At 44.3% G+C, this 18,809-nt stretch overlaps 1 protein-coding gene and 1 long non-coding RNA gene across 9 annotated transcripts in view; one reads left to right on the top strand and one right to left on the bottom strand.

The window, feature by feature from the left end:
• Positions 1-18,809, top strand: part of PRKAG2 (protein kinase AMP-activated non-catalytic subunit gamma 2) — a 378,851-nt gene that overhangs the window by 269,313 nt on the left and 90,729 nt on the right. For 5 of the 6 annotated variants that reach the window (XM_045003265.1, XM_045003264.1, XM_045003267.1 and 2 more), the window contains one exon: positions 18,125-18,227. In XM_045003265.1, the coding sequence (XP_044859200.1) occupies positions 18,125-18,227 (103 nt within the window). Of the gene's footprint in view, positions 1-17,596; positions 17,615-18,124; positions 18,228-18,809 lie in introns of those variants that run through there. The other variant, XM_045003266.1, reaches the window with a different exon arrangement.
• Positions 422-18,375, bottom strand: LOC123362780. 3 transcript variants are annotated; one of them, XR_006576565.1, is made up of 4 exons: positions 17,623-18,375; positions 16,347-16,481; positions 12,605-12,729; positions 422-742 (listed from the first exon to the last, which is right to left on the bottom strand). It is a non-coding gene; the product is annotated as an uncharacterized LOC123362780 (long non-coding RNA). The 3 variants fall into 3 exon arrangements; XR_006576566.1 differs by lacking the exon at positions 17,623-18,375 and adding an exon at positions 17,401-17,606; XR_006576564.1 differs by lacking the exons at positions 16,347-16,481; positions 17,623-18,375 and adding an exon at positions 16,516-16,746.

Here is an 18,809-nt window from a genome sequence, read left to right on the forward strand (position 1 = left end):
GAGGATCCATTGGCTCCTATTGCTTTGTCACTCTCCTGACCAGATGATTCATTGGATCCAGATTCCTCCTCCTCTATTCTGGAATATTTTAAGTCCTATCAAGATCACCTAAGCTAAGTTTGTCTAAGAGAACACAGACAAGCTCTGGACATTCTTCAGTTGTCAGCACCTGGGAGGGTTGCCCTCCCTGCAAATGAGGCTCTCTTGGAGCCAGCAAAGACCTTGTGATGCACACCAAACTCCTTAGCTCCTACAGGTAAGACAAACATTACTATGTCCTCATGAAAAGCTTTGAATGTATTTATTCCCACCTGGCCCCAAACTCCCTTGTGGTCACTGTCACCAGTGAGAGGTTGCAACAGGGCAAGTTCAAATTAACACCCAAAGAAAAGGAGGCCAAGAGGCTTGACTTGCTGTGGAGAAAGATTTATTCTGCCTTGTCTCTCCAGACATGCATAGCTAATCAGCAGGTTCATTTATAAAAGAATGACTTTGTAAACTGGATCACGTCTAAATTCACTGAAAAACTCCCTGAAGATGCAAAGGGAGAGTTTAAGGCTTTCCTGGCAGAAGGTCCTCTAGCAGCCACATCAGTGATTCAGTTGGCGCTTGACACAGCAGATGTTTCTTCTAGGGTACAGCTTCTGCAATAACAACTAGAAGAACCTCTTGGTCACAAAAATTCCAGTATAGCCCCTGACATCCAACATACTATACCCTTTGGATGGTCAGTTTCTGTTCTCTGAAAAAAAAATGGAGATTTTACACTCATTTAAAGACTCCCGTGCTACACTCTGTTTGTTAGGAGACTACACACCTGCCACCAAGCGATGGCAGGACAGGGCCCAGGAATCATAGCACTATCAACGGTATTACAGGCAAGCAGTATTACAACAGTGCTACAGGCAACCTACTTACACTTCTGGCAACATGTCTTTCCAAAGAGGAGACATAAATCAGAGGAAGAAACCCTCTGGCTTCAACTCCAACCAGCCAACTTGTCCTTAGTTATCCTTTGGTAAGCAATCCTTTTGACTTCCACCTTGAGGACAGCAGTCAAGTTACTGGCAATCTTCCTGTCATTTCTCTCCCATTTGGGGACAGATTGTCCCACTTTCTCAATGCTTGGGAAGCCATAACAATGGACAAGTAGGTCTTAAGCACTATGCAACTGTGATATTCTATTCAGTTTTTCTTAATCTCCTCTACTTGCCCACCTGTCCCTTTTCAGGTGCCCGTTCACGAATTGTTGCTTCCACAAGAAGTTACTTGCTTTAGGGACCATAGAAGAAGTCCCCTTCAACATCAGGGCAAGGGGTTTTACTCATGGAACTTTATGAGACCCGTACTCAACCTTCAGAATCTCAACAAATACATCAACTATATGAGATTTCATATAGTCATCCTAGAGACGATCCTTCCCTCGCTAGATTGAAATAATTGGTTTGGTGCCCTAGATCTTCACAACACTTACTTCCATGTGGCAGTATTGCCAAGCCACAGGAAGTGCCTGAGATTCATGGTCGCAGTACTCCTGTTCGGCTTGTCCTCAGCCCTGCCTGAATTCACCAAATGCTGGGCAGAGGTGGTGCCTATTTGCGGAGGGAGGGGATTCATGCCTTCCCTCCACCTTGACAACTGGCTGGTGTAAGGCAGATCTGAAGGCCATGTTCTCCACCATATCCAGTTCTTGTATTCTGATTTGGGACTCCCTTAATCGCTCATGTTGAAGTTGTTTCACTGTGTATAAATTGTCACTGGAGCAGAGAGACTGAATCCTAGGTCTCCTACTTCCCAGGTGGGAGGTAGGTGCCCTAACCACCAAGCTGTACAGTCACTCTCTCTCTTTTTGCCCAGTGATTCTAGGTATTTATCCAAAGTGAAGAGATTAAGGGAGCTTCACATCGGAATATCCCATAGCCCAGTGGTTAGAGAACCCTCCTGAAATTCGGTGGGAGACCACTGTTCAAATATTTTCTTCCTCAGACAGAGAGGGGAATTGAGTGTAGATCTCCCACATCCCAGGTGAGTAGTGCTAACCACTTGGCTAAAAGTGGAAAGGTGGTCACCATTCCCACCCAGATTTTGATTGAGACCCAATCTGGCAGGAGTGCTTAGAGGCCATCTACCAGATCGGGTCTCACAGGTCAGATAACACTCTTCTGCCTACCTTCCCCCAGTTTGTGGATCGCACTGGAGCTAAAGTGGGAGATAAGCATCTGGATTTCTAGACTAAGGCAGAGACAGAAACTCAGGTGATCAGAGAACTTTTATAGCAAAAATGTAGCCACTGAGTGTAGGCACTTACAGGGTAAGGAGGCAGCTGAGTGAGGGTTTTGTGTATCACAGTGGTGCCCAAAACTGGGATTTACCTTTGAGTACATTTGTGGATCTGGACCTCAGTTCCCAATCTGTAAAAAATGGAGATAATACCTCCCTACCTCACATGGAGTTGTGAGGTACTCCAATACTATGGTGATGGGGGCCATATAAATACCATAGATAGATAGATAGCATGTATTCCTATTAACCATACACTTTAATACTAAAGAAGGAAATAAATTATTTTATAAATCACCACCCTGTTATTTGACTTTGACTTGAAGTAACAATTTACATACAGGATCACTGCCTTGGCTCCCCAAGTTTAGAGTTTCCTCCTAAACAATTCAGAAATATATTCAAAACTGATCATTTTCAAAGAATTAGCATAGGACTTTCTGATAAAAGCACAATACACAAATTAGTATGCATACATGTTCACCGGCTATGAAATTGTGAACCACAATGTAGGCTTTTAATTATTTATTTTAAATAAATGTTTTTATCTCTAGTGGTTGTGAAAATAACTTTAGAAACATAAACTAATGCAGTGGTGTGGGCTGGTGTCTACAGAGAGCCTTAAATAATACTTTTTATTTCTATAATAGGTGTTAACTCCTCTCTCCCTCCCCCCACGAACACCACCACCTATTCTGAGCTCTAGGTGACTTTGCCAAAAGTTAAAAATATAGTCAAAATAAAATTAAAACCAGCAGCTTCTTCACCTTCATAAGTTAAAATAATAATAACCAATAACCAACTACAGAAACACCAAAGCCAAACCAACCTCCTTCCTTCATAAATAGCCCTTATTGTATCCCTGTCTCTCTAAAGGAGTCTTGCAGTAAGTATACCATGGACACCACATCTGGAACTCCCTCCCTCAACCCAAAATAGCCAAAATCAGAGGGCCCTGTCAGCAGCTTCTTCTCTTATACTAAAGAGACTCTTGCTTGAGCACCTTCACTGATCACAACTGTGGCAATATGGCACAGGGAGCAAGGTAGTCTCTTAGTTAGGTTAGTACAAAGCTCTGAGAGCTGTGAAACAAACCTCTTACCTCCATAGGCCATTGTAGTGGCTTTGAGTGGTTCCTCCCTGTCAGCCTTGGAAAGACTCAAGCTCCAGAGCCTGCGGCAATCAGCTGGCTTCCGGTGTTCAGGAGGGAGTGGGGAGGAGCGAGGACTTGGTGCGCAGGTTCCCCCTCCCTCCTGAACGTCGCAAGCCAGCTGATTGCCACGGGCAGGAGGGCGGGGAAGATGGGGGGGAAAGAAGAGGCAGGTTAAGGGTGGGAGCTTGGGGGCAGGGGTGGCATGGATGAGCCAAGGGTTGAGCCCCCCCACCCCTGGTACTTGCAGAGTAGGGGAAGCTTTTGCTCCGGATCAGCATTGAACAAGAAGTTAATGGTCAAAGATTCAAGAGATAGTGAGTAAGGGTAATGGAATAAAGTAAAAGCTGTTTATCCGGCACTTCACCAACCAGAAAGCTCTATAAACCGGCATTTCTAATCTTCATTGAAATTCCAGTTTATAGTCCATTTGGCTTGGGGTCGGCAGTGGAGCGCAGGCTCTGGGAGGGAGTTTGGGTACAGGAGGGAGTTGGGGGCAGCGGGTTGGGGCATGGGGTGCCAGATTCAGGGGGCGTTCACCTTGGGCGGCTCCTCACAAGCGGAGACCTGTTCTGGCTGCTCCTAGGCGGAGGCACAGCAGGCGGCTCTGCCTGCTGTCTCTGCCTGCAGGCACTGCCCCCACAGCTCCCATTGGCCATGGTTCCCAGCCAATGGGAGCTGCAGAGCTAATGCTTGAGGCAGAGCAGGGGCAGCGTGTGAAGCCGCCTGCCACCCTTCCGCCTAGGAGCAGCTGGGACAGGTCGCCACTGGGGGAGCTGCCTGACATGAGCGCCCCCTGGATCCGGCACCCCACACCTCACCCCAGCCTGCTTCCCCAAGCCCCGTCCTGCACCCAAACTCCCTCCTTCTTTGTTAAATGTCATTTTTCATTTACTGGCACCCCCCATTTCCACAACATGCTGGATAAACCAGCTTTTTACATATAAAAATCATAACATGTTTTCTAAAGACTAAACTTAGTTTAACAGGCTAACTGCCTGTCTAAAGAAGTTTCTCACCCAAAGCCTTTTGCAGCATTTTCCACTGAGGTAGGCAGAGATCCAGTTTTCAAGAATGTAAACACGCTGCCTGTTTACTTTCCTGGTGGAGGATCAAAGGGTGTCTTTTTGCCTTCTTATAGCCCCATAGTTCATTGTCTGTACTGAGTCAGGATAATTCCCATGGTGGTGTGCTGCTGCCCTTTTGATTTCATCTCCCCCTGTTTACTTCATATGTAGATGTGTAGCCATTGTATTAGCTTGCTTACAATGCTTTATTCACATGCTGACAGAGACAAATGAATGAACATCTTTCCTCAGACACAAAACATGTTTTTTGCAGTGTTGTAGTCATGTTGGTCCCAGGATATTAGAGAGACAAGGTGAGTGAGATAATCTCTCTTATTGGACCAGCTTCTATTGGTGAAAGAGACCTGAAGAGCTCTATGTAGCTCAAAAGCGTGTCTCTTTCACCAAAAGACGTTGGTCCAATAAAAGATATCACCCCCTTTGTGTCTCTAGAAGACCTGTTTGTCAACTCTGCCTTGATATGGTCTTTAAAACACATTTTCGGTATACGTACATCGCTCCTTATGTAGTATGTGTACAAACATTTCACGGTGATAATGGTGACCAGCACGCATAATGCTGGCTTTCGTTGAAGATATCGTATGACATTCTTTGGTGAAGCAGAATGTACAGGATATTCTTGTAACTCCCTTGCCAGTTGGCATTGAGAGTTTTTTGGGTCACAGTAATATTACTACATTTGTAGATGTATGTAATGTGTATTATAGCATCAGGTATCTTAGCCAGATACCTCTAGCTCTCTCCCCACAAATATATAACCTTTGCAATTCAGCCTTGAAATGTGTACTCAAAAACAATTTCATCAGGTGTTAGCGTGTCCTAATTTATTACTAGCAAAACAGGTAAAAAATGGTTTCCATTTTATATATTGTAGACATGTTCACCAAAAGCATTACATTTTTGTTACGTATTGGTTGGAAGAGCTGTACTAAGATGCCAAAATTTTCTGGCTCAAAATGCAAGTTTTGTGGTTAACTCACTGGCACAATGCTTTAAGGTCATTCTATCTTTGTGCAAGATAATTGGTCAAGAATCCTGAAGTTAGCCTTTCTGTTAAGGATCAGTTACTGTTCCTATTGAAGTCAACAGAAAAACTCCCGGTGACTTTGGGAGGAGGATCAATTCTCTGAGATTCTCAACAATAGAACTGTAGGGAAAATATAGCAAAAATGCTTCAGAATAGTAAGTTCTCCATTTCATCCATTTTCCTTATTCCTGATTCTGAGCTTGCTACGCACATATGATTGGTGATAGTTTCTTTAATTGTTCACAATGGGCTAAATTCTTTATTACACCCCTACATTCCACTGAAAGTAAAAGAGATCCACAGGTGTAACTGAAGGCACAATGTAGCCTACTGTTTTAATATATTAACTGCTTAAATTAATATTATATCTATTAAGGATAAGGATGGCAGAACAGCTGCAGCTGGGAGACTACTTAATGCTGGTAAACTGGGAAAGGATTTCCCACCCAACCAATCCTACTTGGGACTGCTGGTGGACACAAACTTCTAGTGATGTGTCAAGGCAGATGGAGAAAAAACCCTTTCAGGGAACCCTTCCTTCACAAAGAAATTATTAAAAATGTACTGTTTCTAACAGGCCCATCAACCATAGTATATAAGTGCCAAATACAGTAATTAAGAATGGCATCACGTTCTCAATGTCAGACTTTATTGTGAATTCTTTTTCTATTTTTTTTCCCTTTCCCAGTCCTTGGGCACTTTGCTTCCTAATTTGTGTGTGCACACGCGATTTCCTTGTCTTTGGCTATGGTGGGAGCAGGTGGGTTTTCCATTATGCTCTGTAGATTGTTGAGCTTGTCCTTAAACTTCTCTCGTCTGAAAGGCCAGAATTTCTCAAACCTTTGAAAGCTAAAATCACCCTTCGGGAAAATGAAACCAATTGTGCACCTCTTCAGCCCTGCTGTATGTTATTAAATACATACACATCTTAATTTACACATTTTCTGTGCCTTTACCCCAGCTAGGTCTATGTCCCCTGAGGGGATGTGCCCTGCACTTTAGGAAGTGGTATTCTGTTCTATATACTATTCTAGATCAGTTCTTATATCATGCTCATCGCCATAGTATCTGAGGCACAGGCGCTGAGTTTCCAATGTGCCAGGGTGTGTGTGTGTGTGTGCTCTCCCCCCAGTTCTGCCCCAGGCCCTGCTCCCACTCCACCCCTTCCCCCAAGACCCCACCCTCACACATCCCTGCCCCACCTCTTCTTGCCCCCACTCCACTCCACCCCACCTCGTCTCACCCCGTCCTTCCCCCTCCCGAGTGCACTGCATCCTTTGCTCCTCCTCCACCCAGCGCCTCCTGCAGACTGCAAAACAGCTGATTGCAGAGGGCAGGAGGCGCAGGGAGGGAGAGGTTCTGATAGGAGGCTGCCAGTGGGTGCTCAGCAACCCCCATTTTTTTCCCCATGGATGCTCCAGCCCATGGAGTCCGCACCTATGATCTGAGGGCTTTCCCCAGTAAGTGACTCAAACAACATGATTGAATATGTCACTTGTTGTTTGTTCTCTTATCTTCTCTCCAGGGGAAGAGTCATGTGCAGTGGAGGGTCTTGTATTGGTAAGGTTTCTTTTTAAAAAATAAATAAAATTGTTGCTACGAGTTTGTTAGAGACAGCAAAGCCAAAGAAATGCACCTTGCATTTAGAGCAGAAAGAGGTAAGGTTTGTGATGGCCATTAATTCTTGGTAATGTAGGTCATTTCACAGTTGTAGGTTCTCACAAGCATTGTCCTCCAGCATGATTAGCTGCATGCTTCTGTTCCAGAAGAGTACAGCTGTCGCTGTGGGTCAAGAATGGAGAGGTCCAACCCATTGAGGACCTTTCAGATTAATTCAATGCTCTGTTCTCCATTGGCTCACTTCTGGTGTTGAGGGCAAGGAGCACTGATGTGTGCAGTGTTCTCAGGGATTTGTTCTGGTAACAGGTTGGGATGCTGCGTTCTATACAAACTGGAATGTCTGGTTTGCTACCACTTTCACACATACAGTAAATAACAATAATTATAGCATCTAATGTTTCAAAAGCCCTTTAAGACTAGAGAGAATTTTATTACATCCTCTCCAGATAGGGGAAGAAAAACAGCTGAATGTAGTATTTTGGATGAGACATCCCCTTCCTTACTAATTTGTTTGGGGCTGGTGCAGAATGTCATCACTCCATGGGTCTTGCATCTGGGTCTTGGGATTTCCAATCAGTGGTCACCGCCTGCTCCTACCCAGTGCCTTGCTACTAGCCGAGTGGAGAGACCATGAAACCTGAAACTACATCAGGCAGGCCTCTCCCAGGGTTTGATTGGAGAAACACCAGGACGTCTGATAGGTGAGGGCTTCCTACTTAAACTCAAAAAGAAACACAGAAAGTTGTCTACACATCTGGGCTCTACCTGCCTGCTACACTGGACCCTGCCTTCTCACCTGACTCCTGGTTACTGCTTCCCTGCCTTGTTTCTGCCTTCCTGACCTGTTCCAGGTTCTTGATCCTTGCTCCCAGTCTCAAATTCCAACTCTGACCTTTGGCTCAACTCATGATTCTGATTCCAGCTCTGACCCTTGGCTCGACTCCAAATCCTGACTCCTGCTCCAACTACTAGACCCGGCGCCTATATCCCAGCCCCAACAGTTTGTGCAGACCATTACCCTAAGAGGTTGGCCTAGGAAAGGTATATGGATGGAGCCAATTGGCCAATCTCGGCTCCAAGAAGAACCAGGCTAGGCCAAGTGGGCAGGCTGCCAGCCAAACACAACAGAGTTCAGTTGCGCAATTGCTGAGAACCAACCGTTGCAGGAGTAGTGAGCCAGCACCACACTGAGAATACAATGCTGTGGGCACAACCTGCAGAATCCACTCCAAGTAGCGTCCCTGCGTATCCTTTACCAGAACGGTTTGATGGTAATCATCAGTGTTTCCAGGAATTTGTGAATCAGTAGCACCTTCAGTTCTAACTCTGTCCCCAGACATACTCTTCTGACCATGCCAAGGTAGGCCTGGTAATTAGTCCACTGTCTGAGGAAGCATTGGATTGGGCCTAGCCTTGCTGGAAGGCAACAGCCTGATACTGTCAAACTGGGACCCTTTTCTTCAGTTGATATCATCAATGTATAGGGCCCTACCAAATTTGTTGCCATGAAAAATGCATCATGGACCGTGAAATCTGCTGTCCCTGGGAAATCTGGACTTTTGTGTACAAAGATCCTTTATTGGAAACTCCACACTTCCTGCACAGCTGTTCTGTGCAAAATCACCCAGACATCTCCACTCCAGGGTTTTAGTGGTGTTGAGGAGCATGTGTCTTTGCACTCGGGTGGATTGCAAATGTGTGTGCCCAAAGTTCATTGTATAGTTTACATGCAGTTCCCATTTTGGGAAGGGGAAGAATCCAATTGTGGTGCTAACCTCAGGATCACTACATCCACCGCACCAGACTGCTAATAAACTATGAAAATCAGTTCTACACAATTCACACTCTAGCAAACAAGTAGGAGACTTTGTTCATAGTTCAGCGAGCAGATCTAGCCCTTTTTCTTTTCTGACCGCTTTAGCCTTTATGTATTTCTGGAGCAAAACTAATTAAACCAGAAACAAGGAATAACAATGTTTTAAATTAAATCTGCTTAAACAAATTGCTACATAAGAAGAATATTTTGGGCTGCTTATATGACTAGAAAAAACTAAAATATGCATTGTTGCATTCTGAAGAGAATAGCTGTTAAATACTCCAGTTGTGTAAGACTATAATTGTAGCATGTAACATTAGCAAATGGTGGGAAAATTACCATTTGTAACTATTCGTGCATTCAAGATGGTTGTGCCTTGATTTGCATTTAGATAGGAATTCCTTCTTGTGGCTCTCCAATCTATTAGGCTTCAGAAAGCAAGGGTTATTTTTTCTTCTTTGAAGTACTTGCAAGGACATTAAACTTTACTGTTAAACTATCAGTTGTACAACTGGCTCCCCAAGCATAACGGGAACACTAATGTCAATGCCTTTTCTGCTAAGGAAGAAATGAGTAGTGAAAATGCTTTTAGGACATCTTTTGATGCATGTCTGGGAATACACATTTTTTTAATGAAGGACAGCTAAGACTTTTCTTGCAATACTTTAGTAAATCTGTTTCAAACAGACTTGTCGTTTGCAACAAAGTTTTTCTGAGTCTTTACCCATCATTGCAGATTAATATGTAACCTTTTGTATTATTCAAACACAACTTGCTTTAGAGTATTTTAATTTAAAATGAAAGCTGGTTCTCTGGGAAAAAGGCAAACAAAGATGTGTTTATTTGTAGAAGGTGATTTAACCCGCTCTTATATAGGAAACACTCAGAGTATTCAATTAGAATTTACATACTAAGCCTAAAAATTTGTTTCTAGAGATGATCCAAAAGTATATATATTGCCTTAAACTTGGGAGAGTTTAGATAAAATGGGGCCCAAAGCCAACACTATCCCTGGTGGTGTTTGCGGGCAAAAACAGAAGAAATGTCCTCTTGTCAAAACCTCCCCCAGTTCTGTCCCAGCTCTTTGATATTAATGTGTTGGACGATGTGGACACTGGGGAGCATATACAGTAAATTTACTTATTTAAGTAGTCAGCTCTATTTAGTAATATAGACACTGTGCTGCACTTAGTTCAAAAACTGTAATCCACAGAACATCAAGAATCGTCTGTTAGAAGTCCTTATGAGACCTGGCAACCACTAGAATAATCAACATGGGGTGAAATCCTAGTCCCATTAAGGCCAGTGGGATTTTTGCCACGGACACCAGTGGGTTCAAGTTTAACAGAAAAAGCTTAACCAAGAAAACTACTCATGGCAACATTCTGACACTAACTAGAACTGTTTTCAGCCTTTTAAGAATATTCCTTGAGTCATAGACTTTAACAGAGTTATTCCAGTTTTACACCACTGTAAGTGGTATCAGAATCTGGTCTCTAGTGATTACTCTGCATTCCTCTGCATTGGGGCCCTGATTCAGCAGTCCATCCCTTTTCAGAAAAACATGGAAATACCTGCTGAACTTTAGGCATGTGCTTAAGCATGCATTTAAACTGAATGTGTTTAAATGCATTCCTGAATATGGATGGATTTAAGAATGTTTTAATGCTTTGCTGAATTGTGGCCTGGGTGTACTCTTTCATCTCCTATGAAAAGCAAATAAATGTTACCCATATTTCCCTAAGGATTATCAACTGCTCACTTAGTCTCCGATTCTGAAATCAAATGTGCATAGGCAGATCATTACATGCAACCAGAGTCCCATGGGAGATGAGATGATGGAGCTAGTTCTTCATGCCAAGTTCCCAGTTCTTAGTTGTAAGTACACTGGGATCCTTACATCTGTGCAGAAGCAGTCTCCTGGCGTATGAGAGAATTAACTGATGTCCAATTTTAATAAATTATCCATCAACTTTTGAAAAGCAATTAAATTAAGTAAAAGGATTAGTTCTGATTTCTAAATTCATTGGGATGTACTGTTTAGTTACATATATTGGCTACATGCTAATGGCTAAAAGTGTATATTGGTTTGAGTAGAAACACCTATTTTTCCATGTGATTATTAAAGTGATTAAGAGCTGTAAATGCAAGAGTGTAAATATCACTGTTTTAGTTTATTAATATGGAGATCAGTCATCTCGTAATAGTTAAGATGACGCAAGCCTTCTATTATAAGGCTGATGTTCAGCCTCCTCTAATGTGGCAAAAAAACCAAAGCAAACCAATTGAAATTTGACAGGCTGCATCCTGTTATGAAAGAGAATTTTTAAGCCTTTTGCAAAATAAAAAAAAAATTTTTTTTGAAGTTTTTGGGGTTCACGTTTTTGGACTGGTTGAACTTCTTAAAAATCCTTCTCATGTTTTTATATCTATGTGTATACATGCTGATAATTAAGAGTTCAGTCTTACCTCAAAATGGTAATAAGAGCATAAGAACAGCCATGCTGGGTCAGACCAAAGTTCTGTCTAGCCCAGTATCCTCTCTTCTGACAGTGGCCAATGCCAGGTGCCCCAGAGGGAATTAATAGAACAAGTAATCATCAAGTGATCCATCCCCTGTGCCTCATTCCCCTCATGACCTGCATGAAGGCCAAGAAAATCTGGAAGGCTCCAATGGGCTGGAGTGATAATGAATGTGAAAGGATAGTTGGTAGGGAGGAACATGGTGGATACGTTAACTTTCCATTTCCACACTAACATTTAGGGTTTTTTTTTATACATATGATGGATTGCTTTACATATTAAGTCTGAAATTGTCACTCATACATTTAGGGCCTAAGCCACAACCAAAACCATCACTGAAATCAATTAGATTTTGGGTGATAAAGAATGCAGCTTTGGGCCTTTTTGGTGTTTTGGGTTTACCTTTCAGTATGTCGGTCTCAGAACTCCTAGGGGATCCCCTATTTTGCTTCCCATATAGCATTTGCTATCCAAGCAGGACTGCATGGGACTTCTTTCAGAGCCAGTGAGTGATCTTGAATTGAGTTAAGGGGACACTGTTTAGCAGCATTAGGTACTTGCTCCTTTCTTTCCTGTTTCCACCATACTTAACATTCGATCTCCATGATGCTTACATGGGGCATGAAATTGTGAATGAAAACAGTGTTTCCTGCATGGCAATACATAGACAGACAGGGCTGTTTGGCCTGAGCACAGGCCTGGGAGACAAGAACTCTCCAATTCTAATCCCAGCCCTTTCATTAATTTCCTCTATGGTCTTGTGCAAATCAGACCCTCCCTGCTTCAATTTCCTCATCTGAGAAGTTGGGATAATACTTAGTTATATGAATTACAGAAATGCTTGGGGAATTAATTAATTGTGTGTAAAGAGCTGTGGAGATGAAAATGTTAAATGTTTTAATATATAAGTGTATATAAAATCCAGGGGATAGATTTCCCCCTTCAGAATATGAGTAATTCCCATTCATTTTAATGTTAAACCATTAGAGAAAGAACACAGCGATAAAAAATAAGCAATTTGCTACTATGATTTAAGCTCTCCCCTTCCGAAAATTCTTTTGTTTACATCACATTTTTATGAGTTTTGCTAATCTACTAACCGTAAGTTGTTTGTTTTACTTTGCCTCCATAAAGATTGCTAGCAGAGCTGTATTAAGGTTCTATCTGTGTCAACATTCTGGTTGTAAACCTGTTTTTAAGACGCTCATAACTTCTGAGCTGTAACCTAACATAGAAGGAAAATGCTCAGACAATTTTCAAAAATATATATTAAAACATAAACCAACCATTTATTAAGTTTTGTTTTGCAATAATGGATAACAAATGTTTTACGAAATTAAAGTATATCAGAAAGATACCAGTATGTATGGCAGGAGCACTGTTCCTTTACACAATAAAAACACATCAAAGTAGAGGAGCTGCAGCATACTGAAGAATCTGGCTCATAGCATCTAAAGTTTTAAATTATTTTGAACACTGTTGGTTTAAAACCCAAATGCTTTGTAATAGCTTTAAACCTTGTCTAGATTAGGATTAAAGACGTATTAGTAGTAGTAGGCATCCTTCAGTCTCGAGAGACCATGGGTATGTGCCCCTGAGAGGTAAAGAATTTACTCAGTTGGTTTTATGGCAGCTGTGACTGAAGAGATGCACTCGAGAAAGAGACATGTTCTAACATATTTGAGAAGTCAAATGCAGACCAGGCACACTCTGCCTTTGATATGTGATTAGCCTATGGGGAGCCTAGGCTCTAACTCAGTAATCTTAATACATGTTCAAGTATACTCTGCCTTGCCTACAGTAGACTTCAAACATGTTATCTAACCCATTCTAACATTATACCATTAACTCCTAGTCTAGACAAGGCCTTAGTATATTAATACATACTATGTATTAGTATAAACTAGTCTATACTATACCTAGTGTAGACTAAAGGAGCTATTAGAAATCTTTTGTGGCAGCAGATTAAATAGTCTAAATACACAGATGTTCCTACGTTATGCCATATTATATCAATGTAATGGGAGTTACAGCCTTTCTGGGGTAGGACAGATTTTTCTCCTAGACCTTAATAACTCATCCTATTATGCTGACATAGTTCATTGATCTTAGAATATTAGCATGCCAGTATACTGCTAGGCTAGCTCACAGGGGTGAGGGAAAGATGGAGTTTCCATTGCAAGGATGGAGATTCTCAGTTTCCATTGCATTTATGAGCAGTACAGAGGCAATTGTAGCACAGTGATGTTTTGGTAAAACAGCCATCTGCAATGTAGCGTTACGTATACACTAGCAAATATTACTAGAGGTTAATAATTATCTTTAATTTGTCTTAATATTCTCAGCTTGGATACAGTTTTCCCCAGAAAAAAAATTACATTCTGATCCTGCAGTCAGGCTTGTGAAGTTTGCTGGCATTGAGGTTATGGCATGATTTGGGCCTAAATGTCTTCTTATGGCTTATTATGTACTATAGCAGGTAAAATACATTGTGTACTTTCAGGGTGTGTGTGTTAAATTTAAGCTACAAACAACATATGCTTTTTTTTTTTTAAATGATTTTGTTTTCTTCCAGGTAATTAATAAAAATATTATAGCTTAGGGCCAAGAACTGATCCCCAAAGGACCTCGCTAGAAACATACCCTATGATATTGCTATGACAATTAATACCCTTTTGGACTCTGTTATATATAATTTTCATCCTTTTTAATTCAAAAATAAACCAGATTTCTGTAATTAATTCTCTGATCCTGCAAACACATCCTTTATTACTATTTTAGTCACATCAGTATTAATTTTTCTCCTGAAAGGTATGTATTCTTTACTGGAAGTTTTACTTTCATAGTAGGGCCACCACCTGTCCAGGTTTTCCAAGGATTTTTTTTTATTTTTTTATTTTTTGAGGTAGCTGTCCTGGAAAGTCTGCAAGGGTGTTCAGTATCAGCTGCCCAGTTTTATTGGCTCAGGATCATTCCAGATGTCTTGTTTTTTTGTAACTCAGAGATGGCAACCTTATTTCACAGTCTTTTCTCCAACGTAAATATTGTTGTTAAGATACACATCAGTGGCGGTCCTCATTCTGATAAGTTTACTTTTCATTCTTCCAAACAGAGGTGTCATTTGCTATGTGACGGGGGGTAGGTGCCTTCCTTGACTTTGCGCCTCCCCCCAGAATTTTCACAGCGCCTCACCAGCTGGAGCTGTGATAGCTCCCCACAGAACTGCAGGGGCCACCATAGGCACTGGGTTATATTTGAGTTGGGGTGATATTGTGATGGTTTGGAGGTTCTTTTTTAAACAAACAAACGAATTTGGTAAGAAGCACATTTTACCCTGATCAATATCAAGACAAGTGATATAAAGGAAAATTGTATGTGGGGGGGGGGTTAAGCACAGCTCAAATAAAAGATATAATTAAAATGCTGTGGATGTTCTGAGGGTCCCAGCCTGGCTGTGGCACTACGGTTACTGTATTCAGTAGTGGTGGTGTTTATATGGCTGATCAGCTGCAGTATTCATTGAGGTATACATTAACAATATTTTGCCATTACAAAAAACAACACACAAGTGGTTTGGAGTTAAACTTGACACAGTGTCCTCATGGTGGTCTGTCTTATGACCAAGAATTGGACACTCCTACTTCCTGAGCAAGTGAGGGTTCATATTAATGTCCACTGGAAGGGATTTGTTTAGGGGTAGAAAGCAGTCACCTAGCCCCCGAGGATCTTATTTTCCTTGTTTGGAGCTGCCATGCAGAATTGTGCTAGAATTGTTAAGGTTCTGTACTCCCTTCTTAACCCTTAACTCTCACTAACACACGTTTTGTGGTGTTCTCTATTTTTTTGTGCATGTTATTCTGCTGGAAAGCAAGAAATATTGAATGCCTTAGTCCTCTGTCTACCTTCTCCTTGGAAAACTTCCTTACCTTCAGCAGCCAGTGCTTGTGTGCCAAGTAAGCCTTACTTAGTATTCTCTACATGGTTGCTATGACTCCTTTGAAGCACCATGCTCTGCAACATGGGGCATTTCTAATGTCCACTAGCATCTGCTGCCACAGCTCAGCAAGGGACAGAGAACCTACTTCTAAGGAGAAGGAATGCTTCCTTTGAAGCCCTGCGGACAAATAAGACAGTAGCTGTCCAAGGAAAAGGCAGTTAAATAAGAGGGTAGAGATGAAACTGTGACAACTATTAAGAACTAAACTGAAAACTCCCAGGAAGAGGCAGAAGGGGTAACAAGGTAAGGAGAACTCCTCAAATCCCCTTGGACCTGTCTCTTTCTGATTGCTAGCAATCAGATTTTGGGCCACAAAAAGTATATACTAGTTCAGAAGGTTGATAACGTAAACTTTATTTGCATTACCCTGTCTCTGCTAATGTGATTTATGCTGAACATTTCTAAGGCATCCACACTTTAGTGACTAGCAACTTCAGGATATTCATTTTTTAAATTATAGACTCTAAGGCCAGAAAGGCTCATTATGGTCATCTAGTCTATCCTCCTGCATAATAAAAGCCATATACTTTCACCCATTAATTCTTGCATCAGGACCATAACTTCTGATTGAGCACCAGAGCATTTCATTTAGAAAGATATCCAATCTGGATGTAAAGACTTCAAAGGATGAAGAATCTACCTCATCCCTTGATAAACTTTTCCAGTGGTAACTACCCTTTCTTTAAAAAATGTGTACTTTATATGAACAGACTTAGAAAAGTGGAGGTAAAATAAGAACCTTAAAATATTTTACTCCTGGTCATTAACATGGAAAAGATCTGTTGTATTTAAACAAGCTATAGCACCTGCGTAGCAGAAACCAATCAAGAAAATGGAATGCTCACTTTAGAGCAGGGTGTCCAAACTTTGCCCGGCGGTACAGTAACTTGCTAGGAGCATGAAGACTACTCCACTTGTTCCATCTCTCCAAAATCCAGTCCCCACACTCCTTACAGCTTCATTTACCACAGCCTCTCTGTCTAATGAGTACAGAATAGGACAGATGACACTAACCTTAATCTTTACTTCAGAGAAATGGGGCCTGCCCAGACAAGAGTCTGACATGCAGTGCAGCCTCACATCAAGCTGGACCACTGCATGCTGGGACTTGCTGAATGTTGTGGGCCCCTTGTAGTGCTGGGATCTGACTCTTGTGTATCTCACAGTGCCACAGCCAGGCTGGGACCCTCACTGTCCTGGGCAGCTGGGGCTACAGTAGGTGTGGGCTGTGGTGAGCTGGAGCTGGTTCCTAAGAATCGGTTGCTAAAATTAGACCTCTGTGGAGAACCACTTGTTAAAGGGCCGGGGGTGGGCAAAGAACTCCAGTCCACGGGCCTGACCATCCTGTGGCTCCCAGGATTCCCAGCTGGGGAGGCTGAGGCTCCCCCAGCCCTTCCCCCACTTCCCCCCAGCTGCAGAGTGGCCAGCCACGGGCATCAGCTGGGCAGCTCAGCTGAGCTCTAGTGTCATCCTGCTGCCGTTTTTTTGAGAGGCCCGGCAAGGTGGCAGGGGGAGGGGAGGTGTCCTGCTGCAAGCTCCAAGGCTGGCCAGAGGGGAGGGGGCAAGTGGGGCATTTGGCCCAGGCCCTGCAGGGGCCCCCAGCCCCACGGGTATGTCTCCCCCTTTAAATCAGAACTTTTTTATAGGGAACCGGTTGTTAAGATTTTGGCAGCTCATCACTGGGTGTGGGAGGCATGTTGTGGGATGTGGTGAGTGGAGGATGGGGGTCTCCAGGCACAGCAGGACCTTGGGACGTGCCTGGGAGGGTGGGGACTGCAGCAGGGGCTGGCCTGCACGACAGCCTGAGAAATACCTGCCCCGTGAAGGTGGCCCACCCTTGGCAGGGGGGAGGCGGGATCCAGCCTCCCCTGCTAGACAGCAGTGGGACTGGCTGCTCACCGCCGCCTTAGCAGGTGAATACATCGGACACCACCAACTCCGGCTGAGGGGGGAAGGGTTTCCTCCTCTCAGGGTGCCTTGCCCCGACCCTGGGAAGAACGGCAGGCAGCGTTAACAGCCCGCCCTCGCCTTGCAGGCTGGACGGGGAAAGGTGGCGGGCTTGGTAGCAATAGCACAATCACCGCTCTCCTTCCCCCTCCCCCTCGTGTGAATGGTAGTTACCTTCCCTCCTGTGCGGAGCAGCCGGCTTGATTGCAGCAAAACGGAATGTTCCAAATTCCAGTCAGGCCCCAGACAGGGGGACCGCGAGGGGAACGGGGTGGAACTTTCTCCCCCAAAGGTTCTTTTGGCTGCCCGTGGAATCTAACGGACGTAAACGGCGGCTCGCTGACTAGAAGGATGCTGAGGAGACGCGAGACCTCCCACGTCACAGGCCTGCGGCCTCTCGAACGGACAGAGCCCTATCCGGCCTGGGTGCAAAGGGTTAATGGGCTGGGCGAGGTCCCGCCTCCTCCCCTCCCCCAGTGCGTGTAGGAGACAGCACAAATCGAGCCCCGTCAGGCGGAGGGGCAACCCCCTCCCTCCACGGCGTCGGGCTAGCGGCCACTCCCCTCCCTCAGACCGGCTCAGCCGCCGCCACGCCGGGCTGCGTCCGATGCCGCCGCGGGTCCGGTAGGTCCGCGCCTGGATGCTGATCCCCTTCTCCGCTTTCCCCCTTCCGCAGGCGGCGGCGGCAGCAGCAGCTGCGGCGGCGGCGGCTCCGGCTTCTCCTCAGCCCCCGGCCGCCTCCGAAGGGATGCTGGAGAAACTAGAGCTCGACGATGAAGGTAAGTCGGAGGCGCCTGCGGCGGCTGTCGGACAGACACTCCCCTCGCTCCGGGCGCTGCTGCCCGCTACAGGCTCCGGGGCTCGCCAGCATCCCCGGGCGGGGGGAAGCCCAGACAGGCGGGCGCCCCCCGTCTCCCCCGCTGGGGGTTGCCCCGCACCCTGCTGCCTGTGCCCTTGGGAAGGGGCGAGGCGGGTCGCTGGGTTACCCCCGACCCTGCCCCCGGACTCGGCCCAGCCCGTGCGGGGCGATCGCTGCGTACGGACCCGTCCCGTGTGTTCCGTTCACACGCTGGGCGCTTCACAGCAGCTGGCAAGTCAGGCGGGCAAACGCCGCTCTTCGCCACCCTCTGCTGGGGTGGGATCCCGGATCTGTTTTTCCAGTTATCGTTGAGCCCAGTTCTGTATTGGGGGGGGGGACCCTGACACGCGTGGGTTATTTTTTTGCTTTTAAAGAACTTTTGTGTATCCCGCTGATAACACGCACTGTAGACCTTGACCTCTAGATCTAAATGACAGTTGAAAGATGAAAAAATTGGGACTGTTGTACCAGATGTGGGCATGTATTAGAAAAAGTCAGTGTT

The sequence above is a fragment of the Mauremys mutica genome, chromosome 2, assembly GCF_020497125.1.
Source record: "Mauremys mutica isolate MM-2020 ecotype Southern chromosome 2, ASM2049712v1, whole genome shotgun sequence".
Lineage (NCBI taxonomy): Eukaryota > Metazoa > Chordata > Testudines > Geoemydidae > Mauremys > Mauremys mutica.